We start from the raw sequence: 27939 nt of genomic DNA, 5'->3' as shown, positions 1-27939 counted from the left end.
AGTGTGCTCACAGTTTGTTTTATACACAGATACAACTGCCCAGGCCTGCACTTTGGCAAAATTGATGTCGGGCGCTATGCAGAGATGGCTCAGAGGTTAGAAAGGACAAACTTATTTGGTTTCCACAACCTCTCTCTCATCTCAATTTTAAATCGTCTTTTTTCCCCCATTTTGTATATTTTTCACAATCTCACCTTTTACACTTCCCTCGAGGTTTGGAATTAGTACTTCACCACTTCGTTCTCACCTCCCTGCTCTTGTGCTGTTTCGAGATGGTCGTGAAATCCAACGTCGACCTCAGGTGGACAGACGAGGAAAAGTTTGTCCCTGGACTCTTTCGGAGGTGAGCTGATGTCATCAAGTCAGTGCCATTTTTGCTTTCTTAGTTTGACTTGTCGATAAACTTGAACGTGCCTTGTGAGGTGTGTGTACATAATCCTATTTCTTTACAAATCCCATTCCTAAGGAAAACATAATTCGTGAGTTTGATCTGAATGAGATCTACGCCGAGTCAAAGCAGAAAGGGAAGATGAAGCAAGCAGGAAAAGAGATGGAAGGAAAAGGGAGCTGTGGGTCAGAAAAGAATAAGGATCTTTGAATACATCTTGTTAAGCAATTTGAGTTTTGCCTTTTTTGCTGGAGTCACTTGAACCTCAGGCTCGGCAGTGACTGCATATTGTATGACTGTACCCGACTGTCCACTGGATCAAAACGTGTTTTGTGCACACAAGGTAGTGCTCTCTAAACTCAGATTACCTTGATATGGATGTAATATGTTGTTGGCACTGCTCCCCAACCTTGTTGCTAAGATTTTGTTCAGTCAAATGTCATCCATTACTGAATAACTACCTTGTTTGGAGCCAGAGGCTCATGGTTGATTATTGTTAAGCCACAAAGTAGCAACAAGAAAAGCTTCCCTGTCCCTGGGGCATTTCATTAAGAAGTTGACAGTTAGCTGGGAAACCCTTGACCAAAATGAGGTAATTCAGGGTCCCCCCCCCCCAAAAAATTTTTTTGGGGGAAAATGCAAACATAGTGGACCATTTGGCTTTTGCTCCTTGAAACTTCCCCATTTGATCGTGTTAGAGCAAGAACATCAGACTCAAGCCCTGTTATTCATTCAATGCTGGTTTCCACTTGTTTTGAGGTAGAAGAAAAAATCTCTTCACTTTGTCTTGTATTCAGTGTGGAAAGGGGCAGGAAGGATAGCCTAAAGGCATGCACACACTCACTTCTGAGCTTTCTCGTCTAGGTTGAAATCCCGACCCAGCTGTAAACTGTCATCCCAGTGTTTCATCAGTGTGTGCGCGTTGTCATTCGACCAGACATTAAGCTGGGACTCTCGTCTGCCAGCATTAGTTGATGGATTGTGAAGCCACGGTGTCCTTCATGAAGAGGAGTTAGCACCAGCTCCCTCAACAAATTAAATATTTACCTGATTGGGTCGAGGCACTGCATCAGTGACATCTGCCCCTCTGTAACCGTACTGAGGTAACCAATGAGTTGAATTCAGCATTGAATCCACATCCAACCTACATTTGCCACATCATCATCATATGGAATAAGGCTTGATGGAAAAGAGTCAGTCAGTGGGGATGGAAGAAGAGGAAAGTAGGAATGTACAGTTTATATGGAATAGATGGGTATGAAAACAAGTTAAACAATCTGATGGTCTCAGAGAAATGCACTCGAACTGAACCACAACAATCTATCCACGTGCCACTCTCCCCACCACCCAACTGATCCTTCAATAATCAGCAATTAATCCAATGCCTAATTGTGTACAAACTTCCAAGTTTCGCTCTCATCAAGGAGAAGGTGAAAATATACCGATTCCAACTGCCCATCATACATGTGCAAAGTGCACTCACACAAACAAACGTGTTCTTGAAGATGCAGACAGCCACAAGTCTTAAATTGCAACTTATTAAACGTCCACTCAAACTACTCGTTTAAGGAGCCCAAATATTCCCAGCAAATGGGTTCCGCAGGGGAAATTTTTTTTTGTCTCAAGTCTTTCATGAACCAGCTGGCCAGGCCTGATATTTCACTGAAGGCAATTTGAGTTAGAGATAATTTGATCAGGGTGCCAGTGATAACTCACCTGCTCTCGACAAAGGATACCACAGGGTTAATGTCCATCAACAACCAGTGCTTGCAGAAAAGTCTACCAGCTTAACAATGATGCCTCACCATGCCTGTGAAACACCAGGATGAGAGTTTATAGCTGTGTTGGGATTTAAACCCTGGCAAAATGGCTGAGGGGACTATACATATCCCTATGCCATCTGAGCAACCCAAATTAGATCGACTTGTAAAAGCTGTGTCCCAAAAGTTACCGCACACACCACATGATCTTTACAGACTTAGTTGTCTATTTATTTTCTGCAAATAATAAATAAAACATCAAATGTCGTGTTTTGTCCAGTGCGCTGCGGGAAACATGAATGCCATGCTGAGAGCTTTCAAAAGCTTGCACGAGTAAATGGTAAAGGAATATAAATGTTGCTTCAAAAGCAGGTCAGAGATAGAAAAGGAGGAATGGTACGGGAGTGGCTGCACGTAACTTGCAAAAGTACTATTTATTGAGGAAGGCAAAAGAAACAAACCAGTTAATTAACTCCAGTAAAAAATAAACGAACATCAACCACCCTTAAATACAGGAACTTGGGCAATGACCCACATAGGAAGACTAGTCACCCTTGGTTGGAGACACTGGTACTGGGTTTGAAGTGGCCCCTCCGGCCGACACATCCCCGGCGGTCTTTTGCGGCTCGACCGCTTCACTCCCTTTGGCCTCCTGCTGAGTGTCTGTGTGACCCTCGGCCTCCTCCACTTGGCCCGGAGCCTCAAGTTCAGCCTCGTCCCTGACGAGTGTCTCACTCTTGGCCTCATCGCCCTTTCGACCAGCTCCATCCCCACTTTCAGTCTCCTTTGCAGACTCGTTCACTGTCAATTTGTCCAGTTTTTCTAACATGGTATCGGCTTCATTGTCTGCAAAGGCAACACCAGTCGTGTCATAAAGGAAAGCAGCACTGAATGGCAGTTAAAAACACAACACCATTCGTCCATTCGATAAGGGTGGATTTACAACAACTCCAAACGAAGAACGATGTTTGAACAATCTTCAACAGGATTTTATTTTCGATACAAGTGGTTCAAATTTGATCTACACATGTTTAGAAAAGGCAAATTAAGGCAGGGGGAAAAAAATGCAGAGTTGCCGGCAAGCCGACCACACGACCATACATAACATACCCCCCAAAAAAACAAAACACATGACCATACATATGTAGGAAAGCATAACCGAGAAAAAAATCCTGTACACCCTGTTGTTTTAACTAGCAGATACCCGTCCACGACGGGTATGGGGGATAGGACGGATCACAATACTCGGTTATGGTGGTTTCTTTGGATGTTTTGCGCCGCATTCAACAGATCGGTTCATATTGGTGGCGTGTCTGGGTGCCCATGGTAGCGTTTGAGACCGGTCGCTTTAGATTGTTGGCCTTGACACATAGTGCCGGATGAGTAACACGAACGATTTGACATATTAATCGTTTCTATATTACCTCCATCAACAGATTAACAAAATGGCAGGATAAAAGTCGTAAATGCTAAGTTGAACAAACGTCCTGAACTCATGGACTAGTTAAGTAAAGCACGTCGTCTGGGATCCGGCCGTCGGTTTGCCGCCGAACGCTGCCGATTGTGACGTCTGATTCCCTCTTTGAAAATTCTATCTCTATTCGATTTTTTTAATCCGCCATCACCTGTGTAAATGCATGGAACAGAAAATGTGAAGATTTCGGAAGTATGAACAGAATATGTTCGGAGAAAAGCGTGTTAGAAGTTCCAGGCTTACGCCCATTATATTATGATTACCCTCACCGAAGGAAAGGGCATTGCACTTGGGTTCGTTTGTGTCTGTCGATACTTGGTGCACACGTTGGGTGTGTGACAAGAAAGAATTTATTTAATTTTGGTGAAGATACAAATCTGGATCCGATAATTTTGTTAAGCCATTCTTCATCATTGAAAGATTGGGCTAAACCGATATGCATGATATTTCAAAAATGTATTACCCTCGCCGAAGGAGAGGGTATTGCATTTGGATCCATTTTTGTCCGCCCAGAACTTGTTTTTCTCGACAACCGCTTTTCGGATCGAGACTAAATTTTCATCATCGGAGCGACTACTAATGCAGAATGTTTTATTGATAATTATGACGTCATCGGTCATGTGGTGGCAGCCATGTTGGAAAAACTTTGGACCTCTATCTCTGAAACCCCACCAAGGAAAAAATTGAAACTTGGTACACGGCAAGTGCTCATGGGGAATAAGCGATTGTTATTATTATTACTTTTTAAAATATTTTATAAATGATGTCATAGGTGCCTTTGTTACATCATAATTGCATATGTAGAACGTTACATCTGATCAGTATGAACATTTTTGAGAGTCATCTGGGGATAAAATGGTCCACAGAAAAAAAAATTATGATGACGTCATTGGTCACGTGATTAGGCAGTCATGTTTTTTTAAATCTTAAAAACCTTCAAAAATCTTCTCTAAATTGGCTGAACAGATTGAGCGAAACTTTATACGTATAATCGCCTATCCATGAGGAACAAAAGGTTCACACGGTTTGGTAGCCATATTGGATTTACCCAAAATCCTTTAAAATTCTTCTCCAAAACGGCTGGACAGACAGAGGGGAACTTCACACAAATGTTCCCCAAGCCTTGGGTGGACACGTTAAGGAATAATCGTTAGGTCACATGGTTTGGCAGCCATATTGGATTGAAGAAAAGGTTTAAATAACGTTTTATCTGGAACCGCTTAACCAATCAACGTGAAACTTCACAATTATGATGTAGTTGTGATGGAGAATACATGTTTTAAATTTAAACTTCATTGGACACATGGTTTGGCAGGCAGAATTATTACATTTTTTGATGGGGGGTTTTCATTTGAATAAGGCTCAATTGGCTGTTTCTGGATGGGGTTGAGGGTAGAGAAGGAGCAGTTGAAATGTGAATCTTATCCAGGTTCCTCCTGATGACTTCATATTTGCTTTTTGTTTGTTCAAGTTCCTTCTGATGACTCCAATACAGGACTGTACCTATTTAGTCTTGTATTTGAATTTAATTTATTTTAATCCCATTCTGAATTCAATTGAATTAATAATAAACGTCATGGGTCAGGGTCAGGTGTCCAATCAAAGCGGGGTTGCATCAAAGTGGGACGTCTTGGTACCTAGTCATCACTACCAGCAGTTATAAAGTGGCAGTTCTTATTATGTCTGTTACAATTACATGTCTTATGTCTGTTATAATTACAAAACACACCAATACACAAACGCCACACAAACACCATACAAAAGTCCTAGGGAGGGTCTGCAATCTCCGATTACTTTTAATTTTTTTTTAATGTATCCCGGTAATTGCAGTTGTTTCTGGAATCGGTGACTTCAAATGGAAAACTGAATCTGACAAAAAAAAAAAATCATCAAAAGAAGAAAACCCTGTTGTGTTTATGTCAAAGTACATCCTGCTAAATCTCTGGACTTCCTTTGTGGGAAAGCATTTAAGTGTTGGTGGTACCCAAGGTCAGATCATGGGCACAAAATAACCCCACCTCCCCCACAAGTGTGTGACGATGACACCATTTTCGACTGTGCGTGTGGGCACAGTGCACTTTACTGACCCATGCCGGAGGGAAGGGTTATTACTAGCCACGGGCACAAAATAAATTTTCCCCATGACCTCTCCTCCCCATCCTAACCCACGACAGGAGGGAGCAGGTGTTTCTCGTCAACATTAATTTAGTTGGAAGTGCCACGCAAATACACGGTTTCCACATTTTTCCCACCTGCTTATAATGCAATTTTAATTTTATTGACGTTTGAGTCAGCCTGATTGCAAAATACACTACCCGGGGTACCGCAAATAATTTTAGATGTGGGGACTCCAAGAAAATTATTTTTTCCGATACAAATGCAGATGCTTCTTTTTTCATCGATAACACCAAATGGAAAACTTAACTTTTTCGAAAATGAAAAAGGCACTTTTGCGGGAAGACGTTTCCTGGAAACGCAGCTTTTTTGGGGGGGGGGCAGCTAATGCATACACTTTTATAATATATGGTATTTGTCTCGAGGCTACGTTAAATATCCAGATCGCCGCCATGGGTGGCACTATACAGTTTTCTTTTATGAGCTCTGGTAGTTGCGCACACTTCCGGTCAGGTTTGCATGTAAAATAGCCAAATGCGTGTTTTCATCGACAATCACTTATTGTCATGGTTCTTCACCTTTTTGGTGCCTGCACCCCTTCGGTTCTCAGAATATTTTCTCGCACCCGTCAAAAACCAATGACTTAAAAATCAAATTCAAAGACCTGTCCGAACACTCCTTTATTTTCACAGCAAAACCACAAATACAGCTGAAATGGCATGCCGACACACTTAGTAATGGCTTAGAATACAAAAAGACAGCCAACCATAGAGACATACTTGGTGGCTTGCAATACAAATACACACAGCCAACCAACCATATGGAAACAATTGGTGGTGTACAGCCAAACTACGCACAGAAAAACTTCTTGAGTGGCTCTTTTGTTCTTGCTTTTGTTCAATGATGTTCATGAAATGAGGAACTTTCTTTGAAATGGCCACACACATGTCAATGCTCGTACCCAAGTGGTTTCCTGCCTTCATTTTGACATGTAGGAGCATTGAAAAGCCTGCCTCGCACAAGTATGTGGACCTCCAGAGCGCTCTTCGCCAATTGCGGAAACGTTTTGAGTTGAGCACGCCAGAACATCTGGAGCTGCATTGAATCAAGCTCCATTCGGATGCTTCCATTGGCCTGCAGTTGGACGAGATTGACTTTCATCACGTTACTATGTCCATGGAATCCAGGTTGAAAAGAAATGGATTCTGCATTCATTTCTGTGCCACACCAACATCTCCAGGGGAGAAGTAGCCTTGGAAAGATTGGATGAGCTCCTGCAAATGCTCTTTCACTTCAGTCGCAATGGACATTCCTCCTTCTTCCCTACCAACAGCCTCATCAAGTGAAGAAAAGTTAGCAAAATAACCTTTCTCGACGTGCTTTATCCAAATTGGAAGTTTCCGGGTGAAGGCGGTTAACGTCTCTCTGGCTGTGATCATATTCATCCCTGCTCCTTGAATAAATGTGTTCAATTCGTTCACGTGTGAACACATGTGCCAGGTACGTCAGGGAGAAAATGAATTCTCCATTCTCGAAGTGGTCAACTCTATCACTGCCTTGGCTTCAGAGAAATTGTGTGACGTCCTCACGAAGTTCGAAGATAAGAGTAAGTACTCGTCCATGGGAAAGCCATCTCACTTCTTCTTCTTCTTCTTCTTCTTTCGGCTGCTCCCGTTAGGGGTCGCCACAGCGGATCATCCGTATGATCCGCATAGTGATTTGGCACATGTTTTACGCCGGATGCCCTTCCTGATGCAACCCTGGTCGCCTCTTACGACACAGGGATAAGGAACACCTATTTTAACCGGGGTATACACCGGCCCAGTACACTGGTACTCATTTCGCCGACCTCGGAAGGATGACAGGCTGAGTCAACCCCCTGGTGTATTAATTCAGTGGCCCAACGGGGCTTGAACTCAGGACCTCTTGGATCCCAAGCCGCTGCCCTAACCACTGCGCCAACACCAGGCTAGGAAAGCCATCTCACTTCCGTGTGGAAAAGAAGGACGTTGTGCAAAAAGCGTCGCAAAAAGCTTGAAAGAGGCAGTGATTTAGAGCCTGTTCTCTGATGGTCACTGCACGCACAGCAGTAGACAAAACACCCTTCAGTTTTGCAGGCAACGTCTTTGCGGCAAGTGAATGATGATGCAACACACAATGCATGACCGCGGAATGGGGTACCTCCTCCTTCACACTGGTGGCAAATCCTGATTTGTTTCTGAGCATGGTGGGGGCTCCATCAGTGCAAATTGACCCACACATGTTGAGTGTCATCCCATGCTTCAAGAAGAAGCCTTTGATGAGATCGAGCACGTCGATTGCTGTCGTAGTTCATTGCAGCGGTTTCTTCTCCTTCACCTACCGCACGAACACCAACAGTTGACTGCAGCAAGCAACATCGGTTGACTCATCCAGATGAATACTCATTTTGACAGGACTAGCTCTGATATCTGCGATCACTTGCTGCAAGATATCTTTGCTCATGTCATAAATCCTGGAACGGATTACGTCGTTTGAGAAGGGAACCTGTTGAAGTTTATTTTGTGCCTCCTTTCCCAATAATACTTTTGTCATTTCCAGTGCACAAGGTTTCACTAATTCTTCAGCAATTGTATGAGGATTTTTTTTCGTGGCACACAAGAATGCAACTTGGTAGGATGCTTGCAGCAAGGGCTTTTTGATACCTGAGGTAAACAATACGAACCTACTATACCAGATCCCAGACCACGAATGAGTAAGTGTCCAGGGAGCGATGGTGCAGACAGGGAATTTACACGCAAACTATACGAGTCAAGACCGCAATGTCTGAAACACTCAAAACTTTGGAAGTTACTGGGTATGTTAAAATTTTCTAAAAAAAAAAAAAAAGAGAAAAAGCTACAACCTACAAAAAACATCTGTTGACCTGCAGTCCGTTTTGAAACGGGAGGGGGGGGAGTGGAAGGGAGCAGCAGTTAAAACTGGGGGGGGGGTGAGGGGGAGGATAATACTCCCCCTGTGGTGATTAGCCTGATCTGCTTACAAGACCATTTTATGGGAGATAGGATACAAACATGTAGCGATGCCAGCCGGAGAGTGTGAGAACTACGGGTAAGCATGGAAGTATGAAAATTGCATGCAACACAAGTAATAAAAAGAAGACACCAGAAAGTATGAAAATAAATTCTAATTTCAGTGACTTTGTAACTGAAAAAAAACAACACAAGTCAGATGATGGTTTTTGGATGTTTGTTGATGTTTTCACACCCCCATGGGGTGCATGCGTGCGTCCCAGGTTAAGAACTACTGGCTCATAGTGTACACACTGTATTTGGTGAAGGTGGTGAAGCCAGAGCAATGCTAATCAACAAAGCATTACTCAAACTGGACCGTGTTACGCACATCTGGCAAGATCAAGTCAGTGTGGTATAAACGTGTAGCAGCGTGAGTTTATTTCCATCATATGTGAGACAAGGCTGGTTTTTTTTGAGAACTTTCCAGAAAATCCTTTGAAGGAAAACATAAAACTATAAGGGCACTCGGAAGAGCACACACCTTCATCCTGTAATGCCTGATCCACAAAAACATATTGGGCCCAATACATTTTCGAGGTATCATAATATATATATATAAATATATATATATATATATATATATATATATATATATATATATATATATATATATATATATATATATATATATCGTTTTTGGCCATATCTCAATGGTGAAGAATCACTTTAAAAATTCCAGTATCCGGATCTTCACCAAAATCTAATCAGTTCGTCTTCGTCACACACCGAACCTGTTGACCAAATTTAATCTGGATCCATCCACAACTTTTTGAGACATCTTGTACAGACAGACAAATGGGTGAAAACACAACCTCCTTCACCTTTGGTGGCGGAGATAACGAGCGCAAACAGACTCTCGGCAATGATCGTATACGTAAGCACAAGTAGAAAACTACAGCAGACAACACCACCAGAAGTACGGATACCAAAAATTATAATTGCCGATTTTAATTTATTTAAAAGGTTAACGGCACCACATGCGGTGGTTATTTGGCTATTTAACGTAGCCTCAATTTCGACAATCACTTGTTTGGTGCTTTAATGCATTTGCTGAAAATGTTTTTAAACATGGCAGGAAGTGAGCAACAAAGGAGTGTGGAAGGGGGTTTTTTTTCTTCTTTTTTTCCCCGAGATTTCTCGTCAACGAAAACGAATCCAAATGTCTGCACATTTCAACAAAAGAGTGCACAGTGTGTCTGATTGCCTGCTGAGAACAACCATACAAAGTGCACCTTCGGGACAAGAAATTCACAAATGAGGCGATGAAGTATTATGGTCTGCACTAACTGCATATACGTCCTGAAAAATAAAACCACTGAAGGAAAAGTAACATTTTCACTCCAATAAGGACAAGTCAGTGTCAAATCATGGAGACCTTCAGAAGTATTGCTTGATGGTATTAGAAGTACAATCAAAGTACAGTACTCAAACTGGATAAAAGTACACAATGAGAGTTTAAGTATCTGTGCAAATGTGAGGTTATGATGTATCAGTATAAGAACACCTCTTACCCTTCCTTCCATGTGCATTCAGTTCTTGCACCATCTTCTGGCATTCCTCAAATTTCATTTTGAATTTCTGAGCATCTGGGAATTTAAATGTAACAAGGAGGGAGGGAGGGGGAACTCGATGAGCAATTCCATTAGGAATGAAGGCCAGTACTAAAACAGAGCTTTGCTTCAGTCGATAATGACAGTCATAATGAAACAAGACCAACCATCTCCAGGTACAACACAACATTAGAAAATTGAAACAATTCGCAGACAAATGAAAGAGAGACAAAACGTCATACGTTCCCAGAACGTGTCCCCGTGTAACAATTGGCAACCCCCCAAAGCAGCGCAGGTACCTACTCTCTGCATTGAGAAACCTTGCAGCCAGAGTCTCGGGATGCGCCTCATTATCCGCAAAATCCGCGGGTGTGCTCCACACCCATGCACGGTCACTGCCCACATTTGACCTCAGCACCATCCCAGGAAAGACTGGTAGGATGAGAGACCGCAAAGATGGTTAGAGGTGGGGGAGGGAGAGTTAGAGGTGGGGGAGGGAGGGGTAAGCGGAGGGGAAAAGGGGAGAAAGGGAAGGGTGATGGAGGGGGGCAATCAAACAGCTATTAACGAGAAACTAAACTTTAATTTCAGAAAAGAATCATTCTTTCACGTGATCACAAAGACATTTCCATCTTACGTGCGACACTCTTCAATAGCAAATGCGACCCATTTCATAATAAATTTAGTAAAGGCAACAAAAGTCTCGTGTCTGTGCTTCCCTGGTTGGCTATAAAACAATTACATAATCTGCATCTCACAGCCAATCAGACTCCCAAAGGCCTGCCGTGGCTGCCTCCGTACAATTTACGAGGAAACTCACCGAGGTTGAACCTGGTGCCAAAGGGTGTAGTCCTTTTATTCCCCACCCCCCCCCAAAAAAAGCAAGGTGGAAATATGTTGATAAAATTTTGATTTTCACCAAATAAAATAACTGATCCCTTTTAAGTAAGACAATGACTTGGCTCAACAGATTGACAGGGTTCCCACTCAATCTCAAAAATGAAATTCCCTGACCTTTTCAAACGTAAAAATTTATAAAGTTATTTGAGTCGGCTCCTCCTCCCCTACGCCGACTCCTTTCCATCACCATTTTGATTTATACATGCTGTACATGCAATCATTTTCAATTCTTTTCTTCTTTTTAAAATGCCAATACGAGCAGAGAATTGTGTCCGCTTCAAAATTTATTTGACTCTTAAAATATGTAGGTGTGCTTTAGACAACTTCTGAATACCATTTTTGTTGGGAAATTAAACTGATTCTTCATTTGGGTGTTAACTTCGTTCATTTTGAAAATGTTCCAGAAAGTACACTTTCCCAGCGAGTACTGGCATTTTAATTTTTTTTTATTAATATAAAACTTACAAAATACAAATCATACTAATGTCAAACGTGCCAGGTACCATGACGAAATCAGTATATCAGAAAAAAATTTAGCAACATTTAGAACATCCAAATCTTGCAAAATAACGAAACATTGATATTGTTAATGTGACATTGCAGACGAGCGAGAACACCCGATGATATTGCAGAAATGACTAACAAACTACTGTTATTGTACGTTATTGTAAAATATTGTACATTTTTCTACAAGCATCTGGTCCTAAAAAGGACCGTTTGTTGAACTTCTACGGTTAGGTGTGTACTCCTGTACCATTCCCTGCGGGTGCAGGTACGTTCACCGCCGCAGAAGTGAAATTACTCAAATGTTACATGGGAAGTTGCAGTCACAGTTCGAGATGTTATATACTAAAATTGCGAAAATGTCAATAACATCAAGCAGCGTGTGTAGCTTAGAATTATATGGTCAGCAAAAACTAGCAATTAAGGAAACAAATGTGAATTTTTTGAGTAACATTATTACAATAGTTAACATATACAGTATGGACAGTTGCTTACATTAAGTGAAATGTCAGTTTGTTACTTCTTTAGTTTCTGTAGTTCTGCTATTTCCATATCAACCTTCCAAGATTCAGTTTCTGCTTCTTCCATAAATTTTGCCTTTTTAGTCTGCCTTTTTATGGCTGATATACAAAGATAAAGTCGACACTGGCAACTGTACAGCTCTGACTTTCATGAAAAGAGCAATAAAGAAAACTTTTATAATCATGAACAAAAGAATTGACTGGGTGTAAAGGGTACTAATTAAGATCATTAGGCACTAATCACACATTTCCCTGACCAACAAAAAAAAATCCCTGAAAAATCCCTGACCAACCTCAATTCCCTGACTTTCCAGGTCTGTGGGAACCCTGATTGAGGTGCAAGATGTTTTTGTAAACCAAAGAAGGTACAAGTTTGGTCGGTGCCACCCTGTTTATTGTAAAACCTAAGACGGGTTCCTCAACGTTCATAGATTTTCCCGACAAGCAGAATTAAATCTTTCCCTCATGACTGCGCTGATTGCTTTGCTGTGAGCACGGCTGGTTCCCTTTGAACAACAGGGGTTTGAACCCCCTGATATGCGCTGTTGTAAATGAAGCAGAGATGAATTACAATCAAGTCACAATGTTCAATTTGAATTAATTTTTTGGGGATACGTAGTCGAGGCTCGTGGAAGAGGTGGCACACTGAACAGATGAGGATGTAACAGACAAAAACAGCACACAAAACACGCATGCATGGGGTGGACAAGATGAATACAGAAGGAAACTCTAAGGAGGGAAAAGTTGAAAAATGTAAGGAGGGATTCTGATGGGGTTAACGAGGGTAGAAAAAAGAAATCGTGGTTGTGGATTGGGGACGATCTGAAATGGTGGTGAACAGCTGTCTTGAAGACCTTGAGGGAAGAATGAGATTGAAGAAGATGTGGAAATTGATTCCACAGGTGGGGGGGGGAAGAAAAGAGAACAAATGAGATCGAGGTGCAAGATGAGATTTGTTTGCATCAAGAAAACCACTTTATGCCAATGGAGAAAACCCCAAGGCAAAGGTTTGGTCATGCCCTAGAAGAGATCTTGGCAACCCCTATAAGCCTGCTGGCTTCAAAACCACACAGTGAATGTAACCATTTCACATGACATTTTTTCTCGTTTGTCAACATCAACCCCACCCTCAACCCCAACGCAAACATTCGTGACTCCAAAATTTACTGAGAACACCATTCATCGTTACAAAATGTCCACTCACAATTACTTACTATAATGATTGGCACATATTTTGAGGGTCTTGTCTCTGCGCATGAGAAGCCTGATGGTGTTCCGATTACGATGGCGTAAAAGCTTCATATCACCAGTGCCTCTCTCTTTCCACTCAGGGGGGTCCATGTCACCTGCATAACGAAATAGCTTGGCTCTCCTGGTACGGGTGGGATGTACAAAGGGAGGGGGGAAAAAATCGATTTTAATAGAGGAAGAAATCAGAGCAAAAGATAGTAAAAGGTATAAATGAAGCAGAGGAAGATGATAAAGTGGAAACGTAACAATATGAGAAACGTTCAACCCTACATGCAAAAAAGTTCCTCTTCATCTTCTTCTAATGTGCGCGTTTCCTGCTCTGGCAGTGACACAATGGGCTCGAAATGGGGATCGTGGTTATCGTCCCCAACACCATCCCCTTCCTGGGCTTCCTAGACGTAAACATAGTAAGAGTGGTGAAAACGTGAAGCAAACACCCATCAGGTCAACACCTGCGCCCATCAGCGAGGATGCGAGCACCCACCCAATGCGGCACTCACTTCCGCCGTTCAGTCAATATGATGCCCACTGCTCGGTCAATTAGATGCCAGAGCCTGCCACTCGGTCAATGAGACAACCGCCGTTTGGTCAATGCGATGCCCGCTGGTCAGTCATTCAGTTAAGTCAATGGCCATGCCCTCCGGTCAGTCATTCAGTCGGTTAGATGCTTGCACCTGTCAGTCAGGCACCAAGCCCATGAGTCAGCCAGGAGCCTGTGCCCAGCACCCGTCAGTCAGTCCGTCTGTCCAGGGCCTGTGTTAGTCCATCCATCTGTCTGTCTCCCTGCACTTGCGTCCATCGATCAGACACCTGCCCTGTCAGTTGGTTTGTCCATCCATCCAATGCCTACGCCATTCAGTCAATCCACGCTTGCGTCCGCCAGACAGTCGTCAGTCCCACGCATGCGTCTGGCAGACAGTCGTCAGTCCCACGCATGCGTCCGGCAGACAGTCGTCAGTCCCACGCATGCGTCCGGCAGACAGTCGTCAGTCCCACGCATGCGTCCGGCAGACAGTCGTCAGTCCCACGCATGCGTCCGGCAGACAGTCGTCAGTCCCACGCATGCGTCCGGCAGACAGTCGTAAGTCCCACGCATGCGTCCGGCAGACAGTCGTCAGTCCCACGCATGCGTCCGGCAGACAGTCGTCAGTCCCACGCATGCGTCCGGCAGACAGTCGTCAGTCCCACGCATGCGTCCGGCAGACAGTCGTCAGTCCCACGCATGCGTCCGACAGACAGTCGTCAGTCCCACGCATGCGTCCGGCAGACAGTCGTCATCCCACGCATGCGTCCGACAGACAGTCGTCAGTCCCACGCATGCGTCCGGCAGACAGTCGTCAGTCCCACGCATGCGTCCGGCAGACAGTCGTCAGTCCCACGCATGCGTCCGGCAGACAGTCGTCAGTCCCACGCATGCGTCCGGCAGACAGTCGTCAGTCCCACGCATGCGTCCGGCAGACAGTCGTCAGTCCCACGCATGCGTCCGGCAGACAGTCGTCAGTCCCACGCATGCGTCCGGCAGACAGTCGTCAGTCCCACGCATGCGCCTGGCAGACAGTCCAATATCTGTGCATGTTAGCCAGTCAGCCAACCCAACACCTTCTGAAACTAGAACGGGCACTCGGTAGAGCACATACCTTCGCCGCCGCTACTTTTTTCCAGGCACATTTGAAAAACGGCATTTAAAAACGTCCATGATGTCACAACCATCAGTCCGATGGACGTCAAATTTGGTGTTAGACGTCATTGAGGGCAGTCCAACAAAATGGAATGATAAACACTGAAAAAAAAATCGAAAGTTTAAAAATGACGTCATCTTGTGACGTCATTTTGACGCACTTCCAATCGCGGACTACCATCCTGAAAGCTCTTATTTCATGGAACATTTTAACGTTTGTTTCATGCCAATAGCTCTATTAGATCTGAAGTTATGCCTACAAGTATATTTTGACCTTGAGTTTGACCATAGAGTTAATTTGCAAAACCTGTTCATAAATAAGCAGATATTTTGGTACTGATCATAATGCCTGGATTTGGGACAATTTCCTTTACAAATTACATCGATATTTGAATATAAAATATCAGGACATTTTAGCCACAATTGAAAAACGTTATGTTCAAATGTCAATGACGTCATAACGGTCAGTCCGAACGACGTCAAATTTGGTGTATGACGTCCTCAAGGTAAGTCCTACAAAACGGTATGATCAAAACTGATGAGGTTGAAAATTGAAAATTTACATCATCTTGTGACGTCATTTTGACGCACTTCTGATGACGTCACGTCAAATCTGTCACCACGTACCCGAAAGGTATTTCGTCATGGAACAATATGGCGTTAGTTGCATGTCGATAGCTGTCTTATGAAGGAAGTTATGCTCAAAAGTTTCTTTTTGACCTTTTCATGACCTTGACCTTTGACCTGATCGCTCCCAAAATCTAATCAAATCGTCCTTGGATAATCACGAATCATCCCACCAATTTTCATGCAATTCGGTTTAATACTTTCCGAGTTGTGCGAATAACAAACAAACACACATATTCACAAATAAATAAATACACAGCGACCAAAACATAACCTTTCGCAGAATGCAAAGGTAATGAGACAGCCAGAGTCCCTCCAATGCCTTCTCCCACCCATCCAAGGTCGTACCCAATATTTGCCATGTCACCACAAGCAGCACAGATGTGAAAACATAATGTAATACTCTTAGCCCATCAAAGAGCAAGGTGGGTCAGTTGGGGTCCGAAACACGGTGTATCGCAATGGTCTCACCTCCGCGACACATCGAGCTGTACATCACATGCAGTCCCATTTAAAAGGTGCTACGAAACAAAAACAACGAAGTTCTTGGAGAGCTTGTGGCACACGTAATGAAAAAACACATGAAGAACCTTCGATTCCAAGAACTCGCATGAGTGTTTGGAGCGAAACACTGTGGAACCTTCCGTTTCCATCACCACGAGCTCGTTATTACCTCACCGTGACATCCCATAATATCTACTCAATCTTCACGGCATTTACTGTACACAACACTCAGAATGTGTTAAAAACTCGTTCGATTCCCGGAATAAAAACCCCATCAAAACCATTTGGCTCTTCAACGTACATCAGGATATACTGTTGTGGAGCCGGACGTCGGCTGCGAGCACGACCGCTAGGTGGAGCAGTAGGGTCGACTCTACCGAACACCCGGAATCTAGATCGTACCTTTGTGTTTTCGGAAAGGTACGGGTCCGATACACTCTTGCAGGACCGTGAATCGTCAATAAATCAACCATGTGGGACAGGGTTATTTGCCAAACTTCAAAATACCTAGAGGCCCACGTGGCGAGCGACCGAGTATTCACACCCTCGACGGCACTCGTACGGGACGAGCCGTATGCATGCTTGACCCGTGCGTAACCCGAGCGGATGGTCACCGAGGTCCAGTTGGTCCGAATGTACAATTTGCCGCTTCCCCAAATTTCCCAACACGCACCGTGCTAAGCCAATGAGAGAAACACAAAAACGAGCTGAAACATTTAACAAATGGGTATTTATTTACAATCGGTGGGGAAGGGAACACACAAGAACAGAGTTAAACCGACTATAAAGAAATGAAATCATGTACAGCACAAGCACTTAACAGTTCCTACTTCAAGACGGACCCACAGACAGACGCACACCCAAAAGAAACGAAAGGGACCTTCCCGTCTCGTGCGGTCTTCGAAGAGACGAGCGAACCAGACCGGCGTCGAGATGCGACCAGCCCCGCACCAGAGAGAGGCGACCAGCGCTTGAGCAGACCAGAGCAGCGTCGAGATGCGACCCGCGCTCCAGCAGACCACACGCTCGAGCTGACGGAGAACCAGACTCCAGCGACAGGACGAGATGAGAGCCGGCGACAGGACGAGATGAGAGCAGACGCCGGCGACAGAACGAGATGAATCTCCCCCATTCGTCCAAAAATCACCAACCTTTCTCTCCAGGAGGGAGGGGCCTCTTTTCCTGACCACTCGCCTCTTGATTGGTCGGAACCATCGCGCGATTCCCTGGCCGCCCTCCATTGGACAGGCGCACGGTAGGCGGGGCAACTTCCACCCCTCTGGGAGGAGCCCCGAGCGGAGGCGTTTGTGGCCCCGCCCACCTCCTCACCTCTGGCCACGTGTCTAATGGCGATCGTGCTGAGTTGGAAACGGGGCGAGTGAGACGCCCGCTCCTTGCCGATTGGCTTAGAGGGATGCCATGCCTATGTTAGGCTCCACCCACGCGCGTGCTTGCTGGCAGGCGTGTGAAGAATGCCGGGAGCATAGCGTTGTCATGTGAAAGTGTAAAAATTCTAACGATAAAAATAACTCGCAGCGCATGCACATTTAATTACCCATTAAACAAGGGACGGGACCCTAACGAAAAACACACTTACCAATATAACTGAGCTATAGGGGACGGCTGTCTGTCTGTGTGCACAAGGCTTCCAAATTCGCAACAATACCAATGAGCGTCTTCAATGGTTCGGAACTCCGACTCGACAAATTCATTCCGAATTCCTGACAAAAATCACGTCATCTGTTATATAGGGGGCCCCTCGTCGGCTCAATTTGGGAATCTGCAGGCTGGAATCACAATGGTTAACGATGCACCAGCGCCACAAACAGAGCGCTAAGGGTTCTTTTTGCCATTCGCAGTGCTTTTGCCGAAATATTCCAGCACCTATATGCCACACACAGTCGGACCTTGAACAAGGCCCACCGGTGTGGAAGCTGTTTCTTCAGTGGGATAGAGACATTCGAGCGGGTTCAGCAATGCGCTAAGAGGATAATAAGGAAATCCAACACTGGTGGAGTCCATTCAGCCCATCATGCCTGCGTGACCACACCAACCCATCTACACAAGATCCAAGGAAGAAAATACAAAAAAAGTTTTTCGTTAATGAATTTTTTTTGTTTGTTTGTTTTTTGTAGTTTTTGTATTCACTTTTCTTTTTCCCTTTTCTTCCCCTCAGGGGAGGGGGCATGGGCTTGGTTAAAAACACATCAACCACACAACCCCCCTTGATAAGACCCCCACCAACAGCACTCAGCACACAATCACCCATCAATGCTCAAACTACCGAAAATTCCTATCAACATTCCTATACCCCTCTATCTCCATAACTTCCAGGTATCTATCTAATCCTAATTTAAACTTATCTACTTTTTCTGCTGCCACTACTTTTCCAGGGAGACCATTCCATGCATTAACTACTCTCTCAGTAAAAGTCCCCTGCCTTACTTACCATCTTAACTCTCCTCTTCTTGACTCTCAAGCTATGGCCCCTGGTTCTATCACCGTCTACTCTGTTGAATAATTTATCTGCACTTGTTTTATCTCTACCTTTCATTATCTTAAGCATCTCAATAATATCACCTCACAAATGCCTTCTTTCTCGTGAATAAAGCCTCGTCTCCTCTTGCCGCTCCTCATAGCTGAGTATAGCTCGGCATGGAATCAATCTCGTCGCCCTGTGCTGAACCCTCTCTATAGCATCTATGTCCTTCCTGAGTTGTGGTGACCAGAACTGTACACAATATTCTAGATGTGCCCTCACTAAATCCCCGTACAATGTTAACACCTCCTTTTGTTGTATAAATGATCCCCTTAGGAATACAACCTAAAACCCCATTTGCTTTACCTATAGCTGCCTGGCATTGTGCTACCTGCTTACCTCCCATATCTATTACCACCCGCAGATCCTTCTCCTGTGTGACACGCTCCAAAATTACCCCTTGCATCCTGTAATCTCTACTTTCATTGTTCTTTCCCATCCCCAACACCTTACACTTGCTCAAGTTAAATTCCATCTACCAATCTTTTGCCCAATCTATACAAGTATCAATACTTTCCTGAATCTCTTCACCACCCCCTCTGAAATCCACCTTACCTCCAAGATTTGTGTCATCTGCAAATTTGGAAAGCTTACTCTTCACCCCATTGTCCAAATCGTTGATGTAAATAATGAATAGTAGTGGTCCAAGTACTGATCCCTGAGGTACCCCACTACATCCTCCCACTCACAGGACGGTAAGAAGTCGAGCACGGTTCTCATACGAGGACCGTTTATCGAACCTCCACCCGTTCTCACGAGATGACAGACAAATTCCAGGAGATTTGATCACCCTCTAGTACCGGATCCTGCACGAGGAACTCCAAGTCTCGTTTCATTCAGGATGACCGCCTCCGTGGTCACTCCTGGAAACTAACCAAGCCCGTGTCCCGTTGCAGGAGGACGACGAGAGTAGTCTTCTGTACTCATGGACCGGTTTACGTGCGTCACGGACTCGACGAAGAAGCTGTTCCATCACCGTCTGTCGATACATTTAAAAAAAAAAGAGTTTCGACAACGACAGAAATACATCGGACGCTGCCCTCCTGTCCCACCCGACCCGACCATACGTCACACGAAGTAATCCACAAACGCGGCCTAGTGCGCCCGATTCACGCCAAACCGCACATCGCACAATCTCCATCGACGACACGCGAATACAAATCGAATAATACCATAACATCCTTAGTTGGAAGGACATGTGCATTTTCGAACGCATTGCTTCACCTTTATAGCAGCCATCACCAAGGCGGATGTTATCGGATTCCGATGTGATTGGGGAAAGGCTCAAATCGCCAAACCGAGCCGATCTCCCGCGCTCGCACCACCGATTCCTCCGACCCGGAAGTGCTCCCACCCGTTTCACATTTTTTTCTCCCCCCCCCCTCCTCGTTCGTTAAATGATTCGTTTTTCAACGCAATCAAAAGATGTAAGTAACTTGACGCGTCGTACAACGTGGAAAATATTCCTCTCGATCCTTCAGGAAACATTTTATGAAGCTCGAAACACTCACGCTAACTTCACCGCCATGGCCGCTATGCTCAGGAATAAAATGAACAAAACGTCGTCACACACAATTACAACGGCACTCGGTGGTGGATAGCGCAAATCTCCGCCAGGTTGAACGGTTTACGTTTTGTGTCCCACCGACAGGCCGCATCTGGATCAGGATCAACAAAAAGGAATCAAGTCGTCCTTGACCTTGTCACACACCCTGAACCGGTCCACCACATTTCGTCCGAATTCGTCCATCCTTTTGAGGCACTAGTGCGGGCCCGGAGGTGCGGGCCCATAGGTGCGTTTACGTGCAAAAAAAAAAAAAAAAAAAAGAATTGTGATTGTGACGACACTCGTGACGTCATCGCACCGTGTCCTGTCATTGGTTGATAAATAAATGGCCATAACTTGGGAAACACTTGAGAAACAGCTGAAACGGATGAAGAAGAACGATATCAAACCTTGAAAAGGCACATACTCGGGTCCCCAGCGTCAATTGTGACGTCATAACTGTGCTGTGTCACGTGATTGGGTTTTCGTATATCATGCCTCGCCCGCTAGGGGTGGGAAGAGTGTGCTTCTGGTCGCGCAATAAAGCGGAGTAGATGCTGGCCCGCTTGCTTCTTGCGTCCCACCGCACCTGGTACACTCTAGTTGGCTGACGAGGATGGTTGTATACAGACTTATGCCCGTTTTCGACGGGGACGACTTCGAATTGTTTTCGGAGCAATTGGAATGCTATTTCCACGCGAACGATGTGGTCGACGAGAGCAAGCAGAAGTCGATCTTGCTCGCTTCGCTTTCGCCGGAGCATTATCGGCTGCTGGGTGATTTAGTGGCACCGAACAGGCCCCGGGATGACGAGCTGGCGTTTCGGGACGTTGTGGAGAAAATGAAAGCACACATGGCGCCGGAGAAGTCATTGCAGCTCGCTTGATTCCAGTTCGATCGCCTCTCGAAAGGAGCAGAGGAGCGCGTTGCTGAGTTCATGGCGCGGATTAAGCATTCTTCCGTGGCCTGCAAGTTCACGGCGGGGGAGCGGCCAGCTCGGCTCAGAGATCGTTTTATTGCTGGTTTACAAGATGCGAAAATGGTTTCAGCGGTTTTACGGCTGGAGGGTGAAGCCATTACATTCGACTCGGCGGTCAGCACGGCTACAGCGGTCGAGCAGACTCGCGGGGATGTTCGAGCCATCACCGGCCACGCGGGGTCGCGAGCACCCCGGGACGCGCGCACGACCTTCGATGCGGGTCGGACGTCGCCACGCGGCCGCGCGTGCGGCGGGGTGACCCCGCGGACATGCTTGGGATGTGGAGGTCGACACCTGCGCCGTGCGTGCCCGTATAAAGGCAACGTGTGTTTGAATTGTCACAAGGTGGGTCATTTGGCGCGTGTGTGCCGTGGGGCGACGGCCACCGTTAAGGTCATGGACGGCGATGTGCGAGGCGACTCGGGGCGGAACCGGCGGCCGTTGTTGAGCCTGTTTTCAATTGGCCCGGCGACAGCGCGCCCGATGACGGTGGAAGTCGAAGTGAACGAAACGCCGATCACGTTCCAGGTCGATACGGGAGCAGCGGTGTCGCTCATCGGCGAACAGACCGCGCGTAGACTCAACAGCTTGAAGCTTATCAGGTCAAACCTCACGCTGTTCACGTACACCCGCGAGAAGATAACGCCAGTCGGGATGGCAGACGTGTCTGTGCGGTACCAAGGCCAGGTCGCCACGCTTCGGGTGTACGTCGTACGGGGGAGGGGGCCGTCTCTCCTCGGCCGAGATTGGATGACCCGCATCAGGCTAGACTGGGCCGCAATTCACCTTGTGCAACCCGTGCCGAGCCAGTGGGAGGATCAGTTGGAGGAGATTCTTCAAAGACATCAAGGGTTGTTTAGCGACGACCTTGGAAAACTCAAGGGCATGGAGGCGAAACTCTTCTTGAAGGAGGGGGTGGTTCCTCGGTTTTGTAAACCGCGTCCGGTGCCGTATGCCCTGCGGGACAAGGTCAAGGGTGAACTGGATAGGCTGGAGGCCTGTGGAGTGATCGAACGGGTGTCGTGCTCGGACTGGGCCACCCCGGTTGTCACGGTGCTGAAACGGAATGGAGACGTCCGATTGTGCGGGGACTTCAAGTCCACGGTTAACCCAGGGCTCAGCATGGAGCAATATCCATTGCCGTCAATCGATGAGATATATGCGCGATTGGCGGGGAGTCAATACTTCACGAAGCTAGACCTGCGTGATGCGTATTTTTACCTGCCGATGGATCCCGGGAGTATCGAGCTTTTAACAATCAACACGTGTCAAGGACTCTATCGATATACCCGACTCTGTTTTGGGATTGCTTCGGCCCCAGCTTTGTGGCAGAAAGCTATGGATCAGGTTTGCATTGGCCTGCCCGCTCAGACCTACCTGGACGATGTGCTCATTGCGGGGAAAACGGCGGACGAGCATCTTGCGAACATTGCCCGAGTGCTGACAAAGCTAGAAGCGTGCGGCCTGCGCTTAAACAGGGACAAGTGCGCGTTCTTCAAGCAGCGCTTGGAATACTTCGGGCACATCATCACGCCGGAGGGGCTGTTGAAAGGTCCTCGGAAGGTGGAGGCGATTCAGCGCATGCCACCGCCTCGCGACAAGACGCAGCTGCGCTCGTTCATTGGCATGGCCCAGTATTACCAAAGGTTCATGCGCGGACTCAGCTCACAACTTGCGCCGTTAACGCGGTTGCTCAAGAAGGACGAGCGCTGGGCTTGGGGGCCTGCACACCAGGCGTCGTTCGACCGCGTCAAGCAGCTGCTCACAGAGGATACGGTCCTCGTGCACTACGAGCCTGCGCGTCCGCTCCTATTGGCATGCGACAGCTCTGCATATGGCATCGGGGCAGTGCTCTCCCACAGGATGGACGATGGTTCCGAGCGGCCTGTTTGTTTTGCATCCCGGACCCTGTCCACAGCAGAGCGCGGATATGCCCAGATTGAGCGTGAGGCTCTCAGCCTCGTCTGGGGTGTGCGGAGGTTTCATCAATATCTGCTGGGGCGGCATTTCACTTTGCAGACGGATCACAAACCACTTCAATTCATCCTGAGACCCGAACGCGGGGTGCCTGTGGTAGCAGCCGCGTGAATACAGCGGTGGTGTCTGTTTCTGGGTGCTTACGATTATGATATTCAGTTCCGAAGCACCGAGAAGCATGCTAACTGCGACGGGCTCTCACGCTTGCCGTGTGCGGAGGGTCCAGCTGCGTCTGAGTTGGGCGACCGGGTCGATGTGTTCGCGCTGGACCAGGTCCAAAGCGGGCCGGTCACGGCCAGGCAGGTTGCGGTGGAGTCGGCTCGTGATCCGGTGCTTGCCCGTGTCGTCCAGGCGATTTCTACGGGGAATTGGAGCGATCTGCCTTCGACACCGGCATTTCAACCTTTCACGTCACGCGCAGCGGAGCTGTCGTTGGTCCAACGGTGCGTAATGTGGGGAATGAGAACCGTGATTCCACCGAGGTTCAGGCAGCGGTGTTTGGAAGAACTGCATGTCAGTCACCTTGGCATCGTGAAGACCAAGAGTCTTGCTCGTAGCCTGTTGTGGTGGCCGGGGTTGGACAAAGACATTGAGCAGTTGGTTAAGCGTTGCGCCACGTGCCAGACAGATGCTGATAACCCGCGTCGAGCTTCGGGTCTCTGGCCTGTGCCAGACCGAGCTTGGCAGAGGGTCCATGTAGATTTTGCGGGACCGGTTAATGGCAAGATGTTTTTGATTGTGATTGATGCATTCTCTAAATGGCCGGAGGTTGTAGTAATGCAGCATACATCAGCAAACATTACAGTAGAGAAACTGCGGACGATCTTTGCTAATAAAGGGTTGCCGGAGATCCTGGTCTCTGATAATGGTCCGCAGTTCATCGCGGGTGTATTTGATGAGTTTATGCGCCAGAATGGTATTCGACATCTAAGGTCCGCACCGTATCACCCTGAGACGAATGGCCAAGCTGAGTCGTTTGTCAAGATGTTGAAGCGGGCTTTGCGCAGGGGGGGTGTTGCACCTGTGCAGACGGTGGTCGATGTCTTTTTGCTCCATTACAGGAACGCAGTTCATCCTGTCACGGGTGATTCGCCGGCCATTCGTCTCTATGGACGGGCTTTGCGGTCCAGGCTGGATTTGCTACGACCTGGAGGGTCGGGGAGTGGGGCGATGTCGCGTCCGACGCGGCTGCGCAGCTTCGAGGTGGGGCAGCGGGTAATGGTGCGCAATTATTTCCACGGTTCCAAATGGGTGCCGGCGGTGGTCTCTGTGGTGCTGGGGCCGGCGAATTGCATGGTGCGGACTGATGGTGGGGATGTGTGGAAGCGGCACGTGGACCAGATGCATGATCGCTGTTCAGCGTCACCCCCCCCCCACACCTCCCCGAGCCGAACGATGCGGGACCCCCACCGGTAGTATCGCCGGCACCTGACGTTGTATCGCCGGGGCTGGCTGGGCCGGCGCCAAGGGGGGCTTCGCCTGATGCCGTCCTACCCGGGGACGTCGAGCAGGCTGGGCGGTCGGGGGTGGCTGGTGTTGCGGAAAGTGCGAGTCCGGCGAGGGTGTCACCTCGACCGAGCCGGGAGGCGTCTGAGCCTGGGCTGTCTGGTGGCGCTGCCGTCCGAGGCGGGTCAGGGTGTGGCCGCGGTACTTGGAGGATTATGAGTGTTGATGGGTTTCCGATGGTCATGTTGTGATTATCCGTTCATTATGTGACGGGTCATTTTACGAGGGGAGGAGTGTGCTGTGTCACGTGATTGGGTTTTCGTATATCATTCCTCGCCCGCTAGGGGTGGGAAGAGTGTGCTTCTGGTCACGCAATAAAGCGGAGTAGATGCTGGCTCACGTGCTTCTTGCGTCCCACCGCACCTGGTACACTCTAATAACAAACGAAGAAGAAGAAGAAGAATTGTGACGTCAATCTTGCAAAAAAAATTAAAAATAATAATAACCAGCTGAAACCCCGTCACAGACGGATTCCGTTCATTCAACCACCCTCACCAGCTCACACACACACACTCGAGGGACATGGACTGGACAGGGTGTGCTTGCCCCCGCCTACTCATCCCCCGCCCCTGACCCATTCAATTTGCTTACCCCCGCCAAAAAATGTAATTACCCCAGCCCCGCCTCTTCACTCCCCGCCCCCCGTCTTTTGATTCCCCGCCCCACTTGCCCCCGGGCCCCCACCCCCTGTCCACCCCCTCACACTCAACCCCGCCTAATTCACCCCAGCCCCCGCCCATTCCCCCCCCGTCTCCCGCTTTCAATTTGCTTACCCTCGCCCAAAAATTTGCTTACCTTGCCCCCCGCCTCTTCACTCCCTGCCCCCGTCTCTTCATCCCCCGCCCCCACCTCTTCACTCCTCGCCCCCGTCTCAACGGAGAGTGTTTATTCTGCTTCAGAGTTGAAGGTTGACTATTGCCACTATGTGTGATGCACTCTTACAGGTACGAAGTCTCTTTCAGTCCAGGTCACAGTACCGAGAAAAACGTGACGCGACCGCTTGGAGGAACACAAAATTGGTCCTTCAGTATTAATATATAGATAATAGAAGATGAAGAATTGTGACGTCAATAGTGATGTCATAGCGCCGTGTCCTGTCATTGGTTGATAAATAAATGGCCGTAACTTGGGAACCGCTCGCCCGATTAATATCAAACCTTGAAAAGGCACATCCTCGGGTCCCCAGCAATATTCCTGGCAAGTTTCAATTGGATCGGACCGGTGGTTGTCGAGAAACGGCAGTTGCAGACACACACACACACACACACACACACACACACACACACACACACACACACACACACACACACACACACACACACACACACACACACACACACACACACACAGACTGACACACAGAGATTGCTGGAATTATAGATAGATATCCTGTTTACAGACAAACAAACGGGGGTGAAAAGCTAACGGACACACCCCCAGGTGAGGCATTCAGAGGTCGAGGCAACAGTCTGTGTGTTTTGGTTGAAACGCAATCAACGCAGACTGTCTTTTGTACTTAGAAGGTGGAGAAGGTTCTTTCAACCCTCAATTGTGACTGCTACCAGCAGTACCGGATTTAGCCTCTCGGCTAGCCCTAAGGCACATTTTGAAATTTTAGAGAATGGCCTGAAAATTTTAAATGAGATCTCGGGCTCATGGAAATGGACCCCAGACAAAAGATGAACTGATTCAAGAACAAAATATTTAATACAAAAAAAAGACAAATATTTAATGTGAAAATAATTTTTGGCCCAAATTTTTGGCTGGCCCTCATATGCCTGCAGTGAGAGAGTGAGAGGCCCAAAGACTCAGCCTCATCGCGGGAGATGCCAATGATCTGAAATGCCTTGGTTTCCACAGCGTGAAGCCGAGAAAGGTGGTAGGCAGCAGCAAAGAGATAAAGAGGATTTTCCGGAGAGTCATACACACTTGTTCCGAACTTTATGGAAGGAACTCAGATTACCCTCAGTTGGGTTTGCTTTCCATGAGGCAAAGGCAAGTTGTTTCAGGACAACTGTCTCGCCACAAGCTTCAGTAAACCAAGGGCGGGAGGAAGGGTAGGACAACTGAAGACGAGAGGGGATAAATCTGTCCATGAGGGAGAGCAAGTTTCTTTGAAAGAATTTCATGGATGAATTGATGTTGGAGAAAGTAGCGATGGGAGACCGGTCTATACGCCGAAGCTGAGTCAATGGGCTTATCACTTACAACATCGTAGACAGGTCGCTGGTCTCTCTTTCTTCCAGGGCCTCCTTTTTGGTCTTGCACCCTCTGCCCTTTCCGTGCTTTGTCCCCCTCAGGTGCTTTAGGGCACAAATGGTCCACCATCAACCCCCTTCTGCTCACCTCCACTCATTCATTCCTCTTTTTTCTCACCTGTGGAACCAACTTCGACATCCTCTTCAATATCATCCTTCCCTCCAGGTCTTAAACACAGCTGTTCAGCACCATCTCAGATCGTCCCCAATCACAAACCATGATCTTTTCCACCCCCGTTAACCCCACCCAAATCGCTCCGAATTTTTCCAGTTTTTGTCCGTTACGTCCTGATCCGTTCAGTGTACTCGTTCTTCTACAAGCTTCGACTATCTTTCTTGGAAAATTTTTTTTTTTTCAAATATTTAATTTAATTTAATATTAATTTTAATTAATTAATTAAAACTCAAGCAATTAATTAATTAATTAATTGGATGAATGCATGAATGAATGATAAAAACAAACAAATAAATAAATAAATATGAAAAACAAACAAATAAACAAATAAATAAATAAAATAAAATTCAAAAGTTTCCTCATGTTGAATGAATTTACGGCGATTCTCTTAATTTATTAATTCCTCAATGCGAGTTCATATCCAGATATTCTCCCGGAGTGCTCATCGATATTTGAATGTGTAAATGTGAGTACCGTACCAGGCATTTGGGACACTTTCACTCAACGGCGTCACGTGGCTCAAGGCTGTGACACGCCCCCTTTCCCCGTGACGCTCTGTGAAACATCCAATCACCTTCGCAAAGCGTCACGTGTTTCGTGTACGAACCGGACGTACGAGCATATTCGGGAATCT

General features: G+C 46.8%; 2 protein-coding genes across 4 annotated transcripts in view; one reads left to right on the top strand and one right to left on the bottom strand.

Annotated features, from left to right (window-relative positions):
- TMX2 (thioredoxin related transmembrane protein 2) overlaps positions 1–2415 on the top strand; it is a 30282-nt gene extending 27867 nt beyond the window's left edge. For both annotated transcript variants that reach the window (XM_085897539.1, XM_085897540.1), the window contains 3 exons: positions 30–95; positions 214–343; positions 467–2415. In XM_085897539.1, coding sequence (XP_085753665.1) covers positions 30–95; positions 214–343; positions 467–598 — 328 coding nt within the window. In that variant the 3' untranslated portion in view covers positions 599–2415. The remainder of the gene's footprint in view (positions 1–29; positions 96–213; positions 344–466) is intronic.
- Positions 2416–2553: 138 nt separating this feature from the next.
- RANBP1 (RAN binding protein 1) lies at positions 2554–27811 on the bottom strand. 2 transcript variants are annotated; one of them, XM_085897542.1, is made up of 6 exons: positions 27785–27811; positions 13787–13908; positions 13480–13637; positions 10644–10772; positions 10302–10376; positions 2554–2994 (listed from the first exon to the last, which is right to left on the bottom strand). In XM_085897542.1, coding segments are annotated over exons 2-6 (666 nt in total). In that variant the 5' UTR covers positions 13789–13908; positions 27785–27811; the 3' UTR covers positions 2554–2692. The 2 variants fall into 2 exon arrangements, with proteins under 2 accessions (XP_085753668.1, XP_085753667.1); XM_085897541.1 differs by lacking the exon at positions 27785–27811 and adding an exon at positions 20089–20230.
- Between the last annotated feature and the right edge of the window lie 128 nt (positions 27812–27939).

The sequence above is a fragment of the Eptatretus burgeri genome, chromosome 10 (assembly GCF_056783735.1).
Source record: "Eptatretus burgeri isolate ZD-2024b chromosome 10, Ebu_testis_v1, whole genome shotgun sequence".
In the NCBI taxonomy this organism is placed as follows: Eukaryota; Metazoa; Chordata; class Myxini; order Myxiniformes; family Myxinidae; genus Eptatretus; species Eptatretus burgeri.
This window is presented reverse-complemented; position numbering and strand designations above follow the sequence as displayed.

Bases quoted from the DNA above. Each gene is read 5' to 3' on its own strand.
- RANBP1 (XM_085897541.1), bottom strand. The intron at 10,773-13,479 runs GTAAGTAATTGT...TCATCCTACCAG, and splicing joins AATATGTGCCAATCATTATA to TCTTTCCTGGGATGGTGCTG. The intron at 2,995-10,301 runs GTAAGAGGTGTT...TTGCCTTTGCAG, and splicing joins GAATGCACATGGAAGGAAGG to ACAATGAAGCCGATACCATG.